General features: G+C 41.7%; 1 protein-coding gene across 3 annotated transcripts in view; it reads left to right on the top strand.

The window, feature by feature from the left end:
• znf521 (zinc finger protein 521) overlaps positions 1-15,659 on the top strand; it is a 97,614-nt gene extending 81,955 nt beyond the window's left edge. For all 3 annotated transcript variants that reach the window (XM_023965488.1, XM_023965487.1, XM_023965489.1), the window contains 2 exons: positions 2,693-2,808; positions 14,237-15,659. In XM_023965488.1, coding sequence (XP_023821256.1) covers positions 2,693-2,808; positions 14,237-14,266 — 146 coding nt within the window. In that variant the 3' untranslated portion in view covers positions 14,267-15,659. The remainder of the gene's footprint in view (positions 1-2,692; positions 2,809-14,236) is intronic.
• Positions 15,660-15,903: the final 244 nt, after the last annotated feature.

Here is a 15,903-nt window from a genome sequence, read left to right as displayed (position 1 = left end):
ATATAGATGTTTCACTGTTTAATAACTCAGCAGTTTTTTTTTCACTCCCATTTTGCATAAAAGTTAATGCCCGGCTTTAAATTGATAACCGCATAGCTGATTAAATGTACCGCCCACTGGCAGGAGTCCAGGAGCACACATTAACAGCGAGTGCGAGCTAACCTGACATCTCATTTGTGTTTTGCCCCGTCGTACAGTATTTGAAGGCCCCCCCAAGTCTCAAATCCATTTTTATTTTTGCTGTATTGACTTTTTCTTATTCCAGTCAAAGGCATAATGAAGGCTTCCTGCAGCTGCAGTGACCTGCTTCTGTACACTATATGCAGACAAAACAAAGCTGAAGAAAAATGCTGTTGTTTATCAGCACATTTGTGCTTCCAGAGCTTCCCCACAAAGAGGATGTCACCCTTTTTTTTTTTTGGGATACAAATATGGAGGATATCTGTGGACTCGACCTGGTGTGAAAATTATGGTAACCAGCCATGTGTTTGCAGAAATGCGTTTCTCATTTTGCAGCGGTCGTTAGCCTCAGAAAACGACCATGTGGTTTGTTTGTTCATTATAGGAGGTTTGTTCGTTTCTGCTTAACATACTGCCACGTCCCAGAGACAGCTGTCATCCTGGCTTTAGCATTCTGACGACGTCCCCACTGAGTGTTTGCTTTAGATCTTAACTTTCATTTCAGCTCAGGAATGTGACATTCAGAGAAGCTGAATGCTTCTGAACTCTACACAGCTCAATAATTAATAATCATCCTCCAGGGTGAGCTCAAATTGGGACACTTTAAAGCTGCAGCCACCCCAAAGCCTTGCCCAACAGACACCTCACCTTTTGTGGTTGTGCTCCCCTCCCCCCCCCCTCCCCTAGTGGCCCTTGTTGCATGCATTAGAAGAAAAGTTATTTTGAGCTGTAAGAAATTCAAATGAAGCCCCAACATGCTAACTTTTCCAGTGCATCCAGACCTTTGAGATTAGACAGCCATCCTTAAAGCACAAGGGTCTGGGATAACAAACGGCACGTTTGAAGTGCTCCTTGGAGAGCACACCAACACACACAAGTGTATGACACTCAAGACATGCAAAACTCTTTCCCACTTAGCTTTTCAGTGTGGACTATGGCTTAATTAAAGCACAAATGTATGGTATGTGTTTTAAGCTCCAGCAAGTTGTGTGTTTGTACGATGGCGAGTGTACACTGAGTCTGCATGACTAAGTAGTGCAACACCATGAATATTTATATTGTCAATATAATTAGTGATGTAGACTAATGGAGGCCGTGTTTTGCACTTGAAGCCATGCCAGTTTTAGTGGTTGTTTATTTCCTGGCTTGTTGTCCCCACTGCAGTGCTAAATAAAGAGCACCATTATTCCCTAACATTATGCATTCACCAGCACCAAAGCCACAAGTATGACCGTTCTAGTTACCGCTAACATCTAAATTATTTCATCTCAATGTATAGCTTACAACAATACTGCTTTGTGTGTTAACAGTGCACTCATTTGTTCCTAATTAAGCAATTTGACATAACTGGTTCATTAGCTGTTTTGTTTTTCAGGAAGACCACAGTGCCTTTCATTTAGCATCCATAAAACAAGTTAAAATCTACACATCATAAGAGAGGTAGCCTAAAAATAAGAAAAGAACACGGATCTTATGAAGAAAATCACTAAAAAGTTGTCAAATGATCTATCCATGCAGCAAGTCTAACTTATAATAAGATATCAAATAAGATATCAAAAGGGGTTCCGCCCAAACTATTAGAGGGGAAAATCAAGAAAAAACAGCTAAAAAGGCTAACTGTGAGATAGAATCCCTTCAAATAAATGTCACACAAGCTAATAATTCTTTTTTTTTTTAGTTCCAAGCAAGAATTTTTTTTTTTATGAACCCAGTTTTGATTAAGATGAAAAAAAAACTAGTGAGATAAGTGGATTTTAGAACAAAATGTGAATACAATAAAATATGATTTTAATACAAGTTACTAAACACTAGCAATAGCCTTTCAGCAAAATGTAGTATACTTAAGTGTATTAACATACTTAGTCTAGACTAAAAGTGAGGCAGTATGTTTGAAGTTTACTTTTTGAATACTTTTTATGTTCCAAATTAGTCTGAAGAAGTAATTATACTTCACTACACATAGTATATACTCAATAAAACTTAATAAAACAAGATTGGGTGTACTATGTTTTGCTAAGGGCATTCTTAGAATATATATCTCATTTTTGTTTCCAAAACCCGTTCAATGAAACCAATATTACTTTTCAACAATTATTGAAAAAATAATAATATTAGTTGAACCATAAACCACAGTGCTTCTTCTTATTACCTTTAGGAAAAAATGCAATTAAAAATGAAAACAAATGGCTTGTGGCTTTCCTTAAATCAAGAAGTTTCATGTTTTTTGAGTCTTATATCAAGTTTTTTACTGTCAAGATTATGGAGCCAAAGGATTTTGACTCATTTTAATCATAATTCCCTGATTTTTAGATCCTAGCTCTTAATGAGACAAAAAATAAATCTCCACTGTGCAGATTTTGAGAAATGCTTTGAAAGGTGTAAAGCAAAGACAAGTTAAAATATTGGTAAAATATCTTGAAGGTCTAAGTACAAAGTTTTGAATCTTTGCAAGTATCAAGTTTCTTCAACTTTAACATATCTTCCCCTCTTGTGTTTCTCCGCATGAACACAGTGTTCGTTCAGGCCAACAAACTCCAGCAGCACATCTTCTCCGCCCACGGCCAGGAGGACAAGATCTACGACTGCTCCCAGTGTCCACAGAAGTTCTTCTTTCAGACAGAGCTACAGGTGAGCCATAGGGATGAGATAGGTAAGCTGCGAGCTGCCAGACGCAACAGTGAAAGCTTTAACAGCATAACAAAAAGTCAACACTGCCTCAGCTCACGCCGGCTATCCTCTATCCCGACTGGGACGAACGACTCAGAAGGAATTATTTCAGTCCGTTTTCAAACTCATTTGTGATGTGCAGATATGATTTGATTTGCTTATTAGACCAACAGAGCACTAAAATATCTGGAATTAGAGGATTAGTGGAATGCTCGTTTTTGAAGAAGTAATTACATACAGTGCAGAGGCAAAAACAGGCTTGAGTCAATGTGCCTGCATCGCTCTTCCTAATCACAGAGGAGGCCTCATGGCTAAATATGAGCTTCGTCCTGAGGGAAACCATATCTGCCCTTCAACAAAGTTAGTAGTTGGACTTATGAACTCGCAATGTTACAGAGATAATCCATTTTCTTGCAATCTTTTTCTCCGGTCCTTGGAGAACGTGAAAAAATGAAACAGACCTTATTATATTATTTCACTGTGGTGGTGTTTTCAAGCAGCTCTGTTTTGTTTGGGGGATTCGGTATCACACACACACGACACATTTCTAATATCCAGAATCTTTTCCGTAGCTGCTTGGAGCTGGTAAATATGAATATTCTCCAACCGCAAAGTTCAAAAGTAGAACTAAAATTATTCCTAAATTGCCTTAATGTGCAGATAGAAGTAAGCGGCTCCTCAACACATCCTTTTTGCACGCTGACTCAAAGCCGGTAGCCAGAGGACGTATGCATTGATTGGCAATGATTTTCATATTGAGATTCAGCTTGTAAGCACAGGTGCGTGGCTGCCAGGAGGAAGGTGAACGTGATCATTATCTCCTGGTCATCTGAGCATCGTTAACATAAATAAAACAAGTCCTGATCCGCCAACGCACAACTCCACTGCGGAAAGATTATTTAACAAACCTGACACGCCACCAAACTGTAAGTTTCTGGGCTTTTCATTCATTTCAAGTCCAACCTATTTGTCACATTTTCATCTCTCATTGGAACAAGTGTTCTCTGTATAGGAAAGGTAGCTGCAGATACCTGTAAACAATCTCAAATAACCTGGGGATGTTTTCCTACTTTTTTGCGTTTGTGTGTGTGTGTTTGACATTTTCTGAAATGAAGTGATCTCCACCTCCCCGAGGTGATGTTTCATGCATGATTATATTGTTTTACTCCATGTGAAAAAAACAACAGCGTAACATGAAAGTCCTATGGCACTCTGTTGTGAAGCAGGGGTTATGAAAGGAGAGCAGGAATGAGCTTGGGGAAAAGACAATCATTATCCTCAACCTATTCCTTGCTCTGAAGACACTTCCATGGAAGCGCATGCTGACATGCTCTCAAATACATCTGCAATCAGCGAATAAAACCATTTTTCCTTTTGAATCTACAACCAAGAAACACAAAATCTAGATTTTAATTTTGGTCATTTGAATTTTTTATTTTTATTTTTTTCAAAATAATTCTTTGTAGAGCACACATCCAAATAAAACAGTGATACATTACTTTGTTTAGCATCCACAGCTTGAACATGGTTTGTTTTTAGTTGTTTTGTTGTCATTTCCCTAAGTATCGTACATCAAAATGTCTTGCTGACACGGGGCAGTCGTTTTCCAATCTGTCTGAAGTGGAGCTGTCTTCTTTCCACGAAGTCCTGAGTTTGGAGTTTCTCCTTATTTTCTCCCTGACACTGGTTCACTCGCCAGCTGCCCGGGCTCCTCATCTCTCACAGTAGTCAGAGGGGTCAAAGGGCCGGAGCAAGCTGGGAGAATGAGCGGCAAGAGGGAGAGCTGCCACGGCAGGTAAAGGGAAGCAGGAAAGATATTTTATTAATTTGCTGCTGAGATCCTGAAACGGACCAAAGGCTGTGACAGGTATCCGGTGCACCACTCCGCATCCACCCGCAATGCCTCCCTCCGTGAACTCTACCCTGCAAGGGGCTAGCCAATTTTCGCCAGCCTGTCGAGATGGATGATGGGAGAGCATCCATCTAATCAGCCCTCACAGGACCCCCCGCCTGGGCACCCCCCTCAGACTGGCCGGTTTGACTGACTCCTGGGCCTGTGTGCCCTAGAATCCAGATTCCAGTGGAGAATAATCTCACTCACTCTGCTTCTCCTTTTCCTCCACTTCTCTTCTTTATGCTACTTTTTCCCCCAGAAAAAAAATAAAACAAACTGTGAGATACATAGACCACCATTCCCCCGGAATCTCTCCCTGGGATTCTCCTCTACCATCCCACTCCTTCACATCCTCTCCTTTCCTCACACGATTAAAATATGGAGCCCTGTCTAGATATTTCATGAGGGGCTGATCGGGAGGGCAACTAGACTTGCTGTGGAGCAGTCTCTCTGACCCTCAATTACTGCCCACCCTTTGAGAAACTAGCACACACAGATTCACTTTATATTTTCACCCAAACAAGCCCCACTGTCCTCTTGTCCCATTGTGCCAGCTTCACATACTGTAGCTCTGTAACCTGGAGCCTAATTAGCCACCTCCATTAACTGATGGAGGCACAGTTTTAGCCAGAGCCCAACATTTATTTTTGAACAAACACACTGATTCAGCTCCACGCCTCCAGCCCTGCTTCCCTTTTGACCAAACATTGACAATGAGATTGCAAAACAGTGATAATGGCATTTTCCGCATGAGATTTTAATTCCCCCCTCTCCCATTTTCAAATTTGATTATCATTCCTTGCAAGTGACATGAGATCATAACTCACGTGTTGAGCCGTGCTGTGATCAACTCAGGAGTAAAAAGGACTGGGGCAGTCGCCTGTATGACTTCTCCCTCTCCTCAGACACCCCCAGGACACGAACCTTAATTGGTGTGTCTTTTTTAAAAGGATTCCTTCAAAGACAATCTGAAGCCTCTGGCCTTAATGAGTGCTGAAAGTGACAAACGCACATCTGCATCATGTTCTACTTCTCCTCACAAATGAGATTCTCCTCTCCCCTTGTGATAGCCATTATTGCCTAGCTGTGACCAATTCTACCGTTTTAATTAAGCATATTTATAGGCTTTGCGGTCACCGGGTCAGTGTAAACAGCTACGTTTGTCACAATGTCTGTCCAACCTGCAAAAGAGGGAAGACAGGAATATTTTGAGAGATAACAAGGTGTAAAGGAAAAATAGCTTTGGAGCTTTTGATCGCTACTGCTGAATCTGTCAATGACGGCTCTTAGAAATCATTTCATTCTTTTATACCACGCAGGAGACTTAATTCCCAGGAAGTTTTCCTGTTCTTTTTTTTTATGCATTTTAAAATATGCCCCCAAAAATGCCCGAACTGCCCCAAGTCCCAAATGTGTCATACAAAAGCAAAGCTTCGCGCGTTTGTCCCCATGTGGCATTCAAACACCAAATTTCCTCTGAATGTCTTGATCTGCCAAGTGTGACAGCTTCTCACGCATTTGAAAGTTGCATATATATATTTATATTTCCTTTTATATGACAACTTGTTTTCTTCTTCATCACCCCAGGTGCTTTGAATCCTGTCACTATTTCAAGAAAGTCGCACCGCGATATAAAACAACAATTAGAAAAAGGAAATAATAGTGGCTTGTAAGGCACCATCATTAATATTTAAGTTTTTTTTTTTATAATTATGTGCACACTGCTTTGCACTGCGGACGGGGGATATGAACACTTTTAGTTGACTAGAAATGTATCACAATAGTTGTGTTCCAGTTTTGTAGGTGTATGAGAATTAGACAGCATGACAGACCTAATGATCCAGGGAGATTTTTTTTCTTTCTAAATGTGTGCTTGTGAGAATATGTTTGCTGGTATACATCTGTGTGCGTGCTCCATGTGTTTGTCTTTGTCTGAGACTCTCCCAGGGTCTGATATGTGCATGCAAACACATTGTCTGGAGGGAGACATGACAAAAACTCCCAGAAGCCTTTGAGCTCTCCTTTTTTCCTTTTTCCTCTGTTGCGCCACTGGGGAAAGTTAAATCCAAACAAAGAGGAGATGCTTGGTGTAGCGCACTGGAATCCGTCACCGGATCTCTTACTCAGAAATGTCTCTTTTACTTTTCTTTGTTGACTTTTTCAGCAACTTTGATAAACACCATTGAAAGTGCTTCTTAGAAATTTACCACGGGTTTAATTTTTCCCTCTGTAGAGGTTTTATTCGTAGGCGCCTGGTGGGCTCTGATGTTAACAAACAGCAACAGAGGCCAGAGTGAACACCACTACAACATTTATTCCCTCTAGAATTCTGTATTTACCAAAGCACACCAAAGTTCTGTCACTGAGATTAAGGAAAACATAATGAATTCGATCAATTTTGCGTCATTCAGACCACAGCAAAGAGAGGTAGCCTAAAAAAGGCAAAGATCACTCATTTTTTTAAGAATATCACTAAGTAAAATTATCTATCCATGCAGCAAGTAAATTTTTTGCATTCAAGTGCTGCTACGCACATTATATAGATGCTTTTCTGGCTCCACAGCTATTGAACGCACGTTAAAAGTAAAACCGGATCGAACTCTGACTAATCAGGGACACGGATTTGAAAGTGACGCTTCACCAAAGTGCCAACTGTTTGAAAAATAGATCATGAAGAAGAAGTTACATACTGGAGGACATGCGCTAGTAAACAGTAGAAAAAGACAAAGAAGAGGAAACCCCTCCCTGCTCGTTCAGTCTGAACACCTTATGCCAAGCATGCATCACATGCCCCGGTGGGACAAGTAATCTTAAAACAAAACGTCAAAATGTAAAAACAAGGAATTCCATACAAGCATTCAAAAAGGATGAAAATACATTATTTTTATATAATATAGTAAATAATTATTATTATTATAATAATTCCCCTATTTCTAGCTTCTAGTTCTTAATAAGACAAAAAATTATCAACTCAACTTTGAAAAAGCTTGTAAAAGAGTAGAGTAAAGAGAAGTACAATAACGTATACAGATCAGCTAAAAGCTAAATGTCGGCCAGGAGTGAACTCTTTTTGATGTTGACCCCGTCACGGCTACGATGGGGATGGGGTGGGTAGGGTCTGTGGTAGTCAAAGGCTGTCCCCGACTGAAGTGGTTAAATGTGAAAGTAATTGTGTTTTGTTTCTGGGACTGACATGCAGAACCCCACGGACCCCATCTCCCTCCCAGTGACAGGCAGAGATCCTCCCCCCTCGCTCTGGCTAATTAGAGGATGTAGCCCAGGGCTCATGTCCCAGGAAGACCCATCCCCCTCCCAAGATGGCTCCCCTAAGAAAGCCCTTAATTGGGTTCTTTAGTCATAGTCTTCATTTGGGCTGGGAAGGCATCTGCGGGTTGCGATCACCTCAAAACACAGTTCAGATCTTTCTTTTGTGTTTTTATTTTTTTTATTTCTGCTTGCTGGCCCTCTCGCCATCGCCTTTCCTCCTTCCCTCCCCGTCTCCCACTCTCTCCCCTCACTTAATGAGGCCCCATAATAACACAGCAGTTGTGCAGTTGTTTTGCTACCTCTGTCAAACAGCAGGAACTCTGTATAGTGTGTTTTTTAGTACCATTCACTTGTCTACTTAGACAGGGTAATGAGTATCATTTGGATGTACAAAGTACCAGCTCACAAAAAAAAGGGTGGTCCATCGTCTCTGGTTACACTTCAGAAGTATTTCCATGGGGCAGTCAGGCATGTAATCAAAGAATTCCAAACGGTATGGATTTAGTTTTCTACAGCATTCTGTGTTAAGATATGAAACTGGATGGAATCCATAGCTGTTGTTTTCTGCCTCCAAGCCTACTGCTGTCACAGAGTGACCACGGCTCCCAGGGCACTTTACCTCAAACAAGACAGTCTGTTACCAAGGAGACCAGGCTGGTTGTGGTACAACAGTGTTTGGGGTCGACCCTCCTATGCGCCCTGATAAGTGATGACTGTGGAGAATGCCAACTGCTGTTTTATTTATTTATTTGGCTGTGTTCTTCATCGGCCAAACTCGCCGGTAGTAAGCCTGGCCTGAGGTCAGAGCAGAAAGATTACTCCCTCAGTGGACATGGTCAACAGTAAGGAAAGCACAAAAGGAGTCGATACCAAACCAGGTTCAACACGTCGTTAAAGATTGAGGCTGAATGCAATACTTCTGTCCTTTTCTAGAGTTGCTTTAACCCTTTAATGCTGGAGCTTTATTCCTTCAACTATTGCAACTCTTCAACCGTTTTCGCATGTTAACGTAATTTCAGCAGATTCTGAAGTGGAGAAAATACCTTGCGCTGGTATGCAACACTACCGTACACTGTAAAAACTAAATCTTAAAAAAGTAAAAGAAAACCCTATTTCAAGACAAAATGTCCTATTATTTTGTCTCGCAAGGAAAATAATTTTACCAAAAAGGGTTTTCAGTAGTAAAATGATCTTAGTTTGAGAAAATTTGTTTTAGTGACTAGAATTTGTTTTTGTAAATTAAACGCTTTTGGTAAGACCATTTTTCCTACCCCATTGGCAGATTATATTGCCAATGGGGTGAGACATTTTGATTTGTCAATCAGGGGCCTGTTTTTGTTGTGTAGCAAAGTGCTTAGTAAACAAGTCACTTAGAAAAGATGCCTTTATTCCATGTCAGAATCAGCTGAGTCACGTTGATCACGTCAATGTCGGAGAGTTTACAGGTTTCACTTGCGACATTTCCAGTGTTAAAGGGTTAAACAACAACTAACTCGACGAACACATAAAAATTAATAAATACATTTGCTGTAATATTATATCAACAAATAAAAAATGCTGTTATTTATTAATCAATGTTAAGGTGATAACTACAGATGTTTAAAGTCCACATGCTCCATTCTTTCAAAAAGAGTCCTAACAGATAATATTTATAGTTTTTGTTTTTTATTTGTGCCTGACAATATTTGCTTATTTGCTTGCTTAGGTTGTTTTGGGACGAATCTGCACCTTTACCATAAGAAAAGCTGAAATTAAGTAATCAAAGAAATAGTAAAGCGATTATTTCTTAGAAAAGACCCGTTTTAGACCTGTGTCATTTTTTTAGGACATAGTTTCTGCGGAGTGGCAGTAGTTCATTAGAAATTTGCCTCTGAGTTGAGGGCAAAACGGCTGGTACAGAGCAACCCGGTCCTCAATTCCCCTCCCAATTGCAGAGTGGAGCTTGTGCTCCCCCCCCCCCCCCCCCCCCAATTTGTTTGTCTGCTCCAAATTATCAATGATTTGGATAAAGACGTACTTGGAAATGGAATTTTAAGCTCGATTGTATTAATAAATATTCTCCATCATCAGAAAAACGCGTCAAGATCGTGTTACAAACACCATTATAATCTGAGTGGGTCTTTAATATTTTCTTTGAATCTTTTTTTTTCCTTTTCCTTGAAAAATCTAACATGAAATGTAGTCTCTAGTGTGAAGTCAACAAATTACAGCAATTTCAAAAATATAAATAATTTAGCTCTCGAGGGCTGTGTCACTGGTGAACCCTTCACTTCTGTAAAGCGCACACGGCTTTATTTGTTGGGGAAAGATTGATAAGGAAGGCCATGACTTAAAAAAAGTCCTTATTGCTCACCCAGCTCTGTAAGTAGAGTCTATATGCTCGATAACACCAGGTTGAAAATAACCCCCATCCACTTAGCATGTGCTCAGCAGGTACTACCATTATGCTAATCAAACTTTGTTAGTGTAACCATTAAGCTTTACATCTTCTGCCTGTGATGTTGAACAATCTGAGGATTTTTTCTTAACGTAGCAAGATCTGATGAAAGAGAGGCTGTGCCTGCAAGTCCACTGGCCCCCATCCGCAGAGCTGATGTAAGACATGCCCCTGCGTTACCTCACTGGAGACTGGGTGCTATCGGTGGAGGCCAGAGCAACAGGGAGCTACATAAAGAATGATTAGTTTATGAATCAAATCCACAGCCAATTCGCTCACTCCCACTTTTTTGCTATTCCCCATTTTTCCTCCCCCTCTCAGCAAAAGTGGTGAACTCCAAAGACATGTTGCACCTGTTTGCATGGGTACACAAGACCCCTGCCGGGTGTTCTCTCTTCCCTTCCAATACCCCCGAAGGCGTTGCGGTGAGGTGATGTAATCAGATGAAAGTAGGGGTTTAACGGTGGCACATAGCCGGCGAGAAAGAGGAGAGGAGGAGAGGTTTTCTCTGAGCTTGTTCAGCCGGTCTTCATAACAGGGAAGTGGGTGTGAGTTATCGATCAGTGCGAAATTTAATTTAGTGGAGAATTGAGCGCCATGGTTTACCTGAGCACTGCTGGTAACCGGGCCCTGCAGCAGGTCTGTGTGGCCAGCAGGTGGTTGAAAGGATCGAGGAGGAGATTAAGGGTTGGATGGAAGGGAGGGAAATGGATGACATGGGGAAAGGCAGAGTTTCACAGGGAATAAAATTAGGATGAGAGCTAAAAGGCTTAATGGAGGGCATCTAATCCTAAATTGCAGTGATTTTACTGTGACACCATTAGTGGCATCCTCCGTGTCGAGGCTGTGGACATTTCTGTGCCTTTATTATCAAATTTGTCTACGCCAGTACTTTACTCATCCAACACTTGCTTACCTGAAAAACCTCGGATAGTTAATTTCCTCCCTTGCCGCTTTCTTATCCCCCTTTACTCCACATTTAAAGAGTCTATAGCTACTCTGCAGAGTTCAGTATCCACAAAGATAAAGGAATCCGTTTCCTTTTCTTTCAACATTCTTCCCCCTTCTTTTTTGTCTATTTCCCTTAAGTCTGTGTGGCTGCCACAGCCACTGAAGTCATTTTACACTGTCCTTGAGAAAGCCCTCAGTGAGAAAACTCCTGGCATGTTTAAGGAAAAGGTAGAATCCAGTGTGTGTCAGACAGAGCTGGGACATTCAGAGGGGGAACTATTCCCTAGAGGGGTTATTTTCCCCTCTAATAGCTGTTACGAGCCCTACATTATATCCAAGGAGCTACATTCCTTTGGGGTCCAGACAAACGCGCACACACACACACATTGGCGGCTCACACAAAGACATGCACACTCAGTTGAGCACAATTTTTTTCTCTGTGTTTCTCTCTTTTCCACAGACTAATACACACACACACACACACACACACAGGCATACACAGTTTTCGCCGCTTTGCTCTCCCCGTGTCAATATCCTGCCATTTGAAGTCACGTACTGCAGGGGCTTCTGGGAGTCGCCAAGGAGCCAGGCTGACGGGTAATGGGCCGCATTCATTAATAAGGTTGCAGTGCTCCTGTCCCTCCTCGGCAACACCAAGGATGTCTTCACTGGGGGTTGGAGTTGGGGGGGAAGGAGGAGGAGGAGGAGGTGAGGTGAGGAAAAAGAGCATCCCGTGGGGAGTCTCCTCCCAGACTCACTTAAAGGAGCTTTATTTCAGCAAGAGGGGGAAGAGGGAAGCTGTCCACAGCCACTTTCTTTTTTTTTAAAGGGAGAGTGAGGCCCAGGTGAGCTACGCTAACCCGTGCAGGGGTCACAATCCTGCTCCCCGTCAAACAGCTTATTACCCCACCTGTCGGGGAGTAATCGCCCAAACTGAAGGGAAAGCTGTCATGGTGTTTAAATGCTTTGTATGAAGGCAACTGAAAGGGTAAAGAGGGAAGGGATGACTGCAAGAGGGGCTAATAGGCGTCTCAGCACTGCCCAAGGGATTCTGCACCAACACGACTGAAGGTGACTGCTTTAGTATACCTTCTGACTCAGGTTGCAGTAATGATTCAGAACCCCTCTTTGGCTCAGCTAGACTTAACAGCCACTTGCACACGATGAATTTAATTTCACACACTGAATTGTGTGGCTGTGTGTGGGACAACAGGCAAGCTTGCGCCGGGGCACGTGTGTTTGTGCATGCATGCGTGCTGATGACTCGGTGACAGGTGTGTCTAGTCCGTGCCAGTGTACAGAGTCCAAGGCCGTGTTTTAAACGGAGCGCAGCAAGTGGGGCATGTAGTTTGCATTAAAGGGATTAGCAGTCACTTCAAAAGATGACCTGGATTCGACCCACCAGGGACACCAGTTACACACCCCCTGGTCCACACTCCCTTTAAAAAACCTGGCACAGCTGCCCCACCACTACTACTCTCTAGTCTGTGTGTGTGCCTGCGTTGATTTGAGGCAAGCATAGCGGGTTGATATTGTCAATTTTATATCCTGTCATAGTGAATTGTGCATCATGACATACTTATAAAAGTGTGGAGGATAAAATCATCTCTTCCCTCACCTGCTCCTGAGGTATTTCTCATTTTTTATTGTCTACACTGGACGTTTGTAAAATTTAGGTTCTGCATAAACAGGTCTTCAAAGATGGTGTTCTGCAAGGTGTGTCCATGCCTTGTTATGGATTTGTTGCCATGGATACAGGCTCTGATCGGTCGGCAGGCTTTGGGAGGAATAGTTGGTAGTCTGTCAGTGGTTTTGTGTCTTTGTGTTATACCTCAGTTGCGTGCATCAGTACAGGGGGGTTGACCTGTATAGGGGCTGCATGTTTTTGGGTTGTCCGGGTCCATGGAAGGTTGTAGAAAGGTATGGCTGAATCTTGAGAGGAGCACAAGTGTGTTTTGCTGTTCCCTTGAGACTCATATGGTCATCTTAAAGGACGTCATGAAAATTGAACGTACAATTGTTGTGCATGTGGAAAGTGTATCATTATATTTTTATAAAGTTAATGTAAGTTACAAGCACTTGTGACATACGGATGATGCTGTCATACGGTGCCCTTACGCCGCACTGTAGTGGTACTGGGTTCTGCACGCCAGGGTGCTGCAGGTGAGACCTAGGTGCCCAAAAAACGGCTGTAGGATGCCGCCACAAACTACACTCTGATTGCCTAATGTTTTAAATTGTAACAATCAGGTTGAGCACAGGGAGCACACACTTGTCAGATAAACTCCACTTATTGACCACCATGCGAAGGGTTTGGAGGGGTTTAAAAATGAAAATTCTATATGACACCTACTTCCTTTGTGTGTTATATGAGTGTTTGCTAAAACCTGTCACTCGCAGTAAAATAAAATGTGTATAACCATTTTTGCTCTAGATGGGCTCACCAAGCAGTTTACGACTTTAATATTTTGTGCATCCCAGTTAGACAGTTTTTTGCCTGCAGACAACCCATATCCCTTCGTAAGGACAGTTAAGACCTTGGACCAGAACCTAAAGATGCTAAATCCCAAAGCTAGCTTACTATTGATTCATTTACCAATTTTTCACTTGTCAAGTAAATTGGGTCTGCAGTAACCAAAACCAATTATGCTTACATTTAGACAAGACCAAAATACATTTTTTTCAAATTGTGAAGCTTTAAATAAATTCAAAGAAGTGAAAATGTGACTTTTTTTTAAAGGAATCTCACCAGCATACCATGAAACGAAAGACTGGGAAAAAAGCTTTACCTGATACATGTAATGATCATGTTTCCACTGTGCCTTCTTGTGTTCATGCAGAACCACACGTTGACTCAGCACAGCAGCTAACATGGCAGAGTTCAGCGCCGTGGCGGAGCAGAAGGATCACATGATGCCGAGAACAATGACTGACCACCAATTACCATCAGGGCAGTTTCCCCCCTGACTGTCTTGCACTGAAGTTTCAACTCAGTCACACCAAGAAACCATGCCACAGGAAGGAAAAAAGAACATAAAAGGAACAAGGGAATGGACATAAAAGAAAACTGTGTTCTTTAAAACCATTATGATAAAAATAAAGAAAAGACCAACTTGTTTGTACATAGACCTCTTCATGTGTTGCTTAACCTCAGCTCTATTGCAATCTTATACAGTATTTGCCAATGTACAGCTAAAAATGTTTGTTTGAAAACATTAAAGGAAAAAAAATGACGTCAGTCAAACGTGATGGATCTTAAGCAGTTGCGAAAAGGAGGAACAGGGTGTCACTGAGAGCGAAGCAAACTGCAGGAACTGACAATCGTTCCCAGAAGGACTCTTTTCATCAGTGGCACTCCCACTGCGCTAAAAGTTACTCTGTATCCAGACACGGTCACTCATTATGGGATGGAGGAACTCTGATTCACCAGGATAGATAAAAAAAATCTTGTCTGTGAGTCTGTCAAACAGCAGTACGACTGCCAGGGAACCAGTGAGCGATGGACCTGCACTGCGTGCGCTGGAGTTCATGCAAGAGGCGGTGGACATGAAAAAAGAAAAAAACAACGCAGAAGAGAAAAACAGGACAGAGGGAAGGGATGCTGATATATGCAAATGCAGTGACACAGATTTGAAAAGGTTAGTTCCTCTGGTTGGCTCGTGAACACAGGCGTGAAGCTCCCATGTGGCTCTGAGAGCGTGGGGAAATCTCAAGCCCACTGATTCAACCTGTACATTTCTGTTATTAATGTTTACTGTGTGGAGCTCGGAGATTACTGGAATTTGTGTTTTTTTAATGCTTTATGTCACTATGTATTTTAAATCTGCAACAGTTGAATTTCAGGGTCGTGAAGAATTTGCGTCCCTCTTGGGAGATAAACTTACAAAGCCCAGTCTTTGGCTCTCCTGGAGAGTGCCCACACTCGTATCTTTTTTTTTTTCTTTTTTCTTTTTTGCAGCATCTTATTGTCCTTTACAAAAGCTGGAAGACCCTCATAACAAAACTTTAATTCATTTTGTTATGTAAATTCTTGGAATTCATTGAACCTGAGATGCACTTTTGTATGAAACTTTAATGTTTTGACATTTTGATTGACAATTGTTCTTACCCAGTTTACAGGAAATCACCATCTCCTGCTGCAAAAAGACTGTTGTCTCCGATGTTATTAAAATGTATTGTACAAATATGGAGCTCTGTATTTGGCAGACCTCGTCTTTTTTTGTGTTGCACATGTGATGGAAATATTAAAAACTGTATAAGGAACTGGCGTTGACGTCTCTCCATCTGAAGGGATTCTGCGTGTGAGAGGCAAAACACAATTAACCCATCAGAGAAGAGCTATGACAGCATAAAGACAATCATCATCAAAAGCTTACGCTGCTTTTTTCATTGTATCAGATTGCATTCTATTTTTCTTAACTCCCTTATGACTCACTAACGAACATCGAAGCATCTTGAGGGAGGTCTGTGTTATTAATGACTCCATTACCCATCACCCTGTGCGGTC

This window comes from Oryzias latipes, chromosome 17 (genome assembly GCF_002234675.1).
Source record: "Oryzias latipes chromosome 17, ASM223467v1".
In the NCBI taxonomy this organism is placed as follows: domain Eukaryota; kingdom Metazoa; phylum Chordata; class Actinopteri; order Beloniformes; family Adrianichthyidae; genus Oryzias; species Oryzias latipes.
Note: the sequence above shows the minus strand (reverse complement) of the source record. Positions and strands in the feature narration are given on the sequence as shown.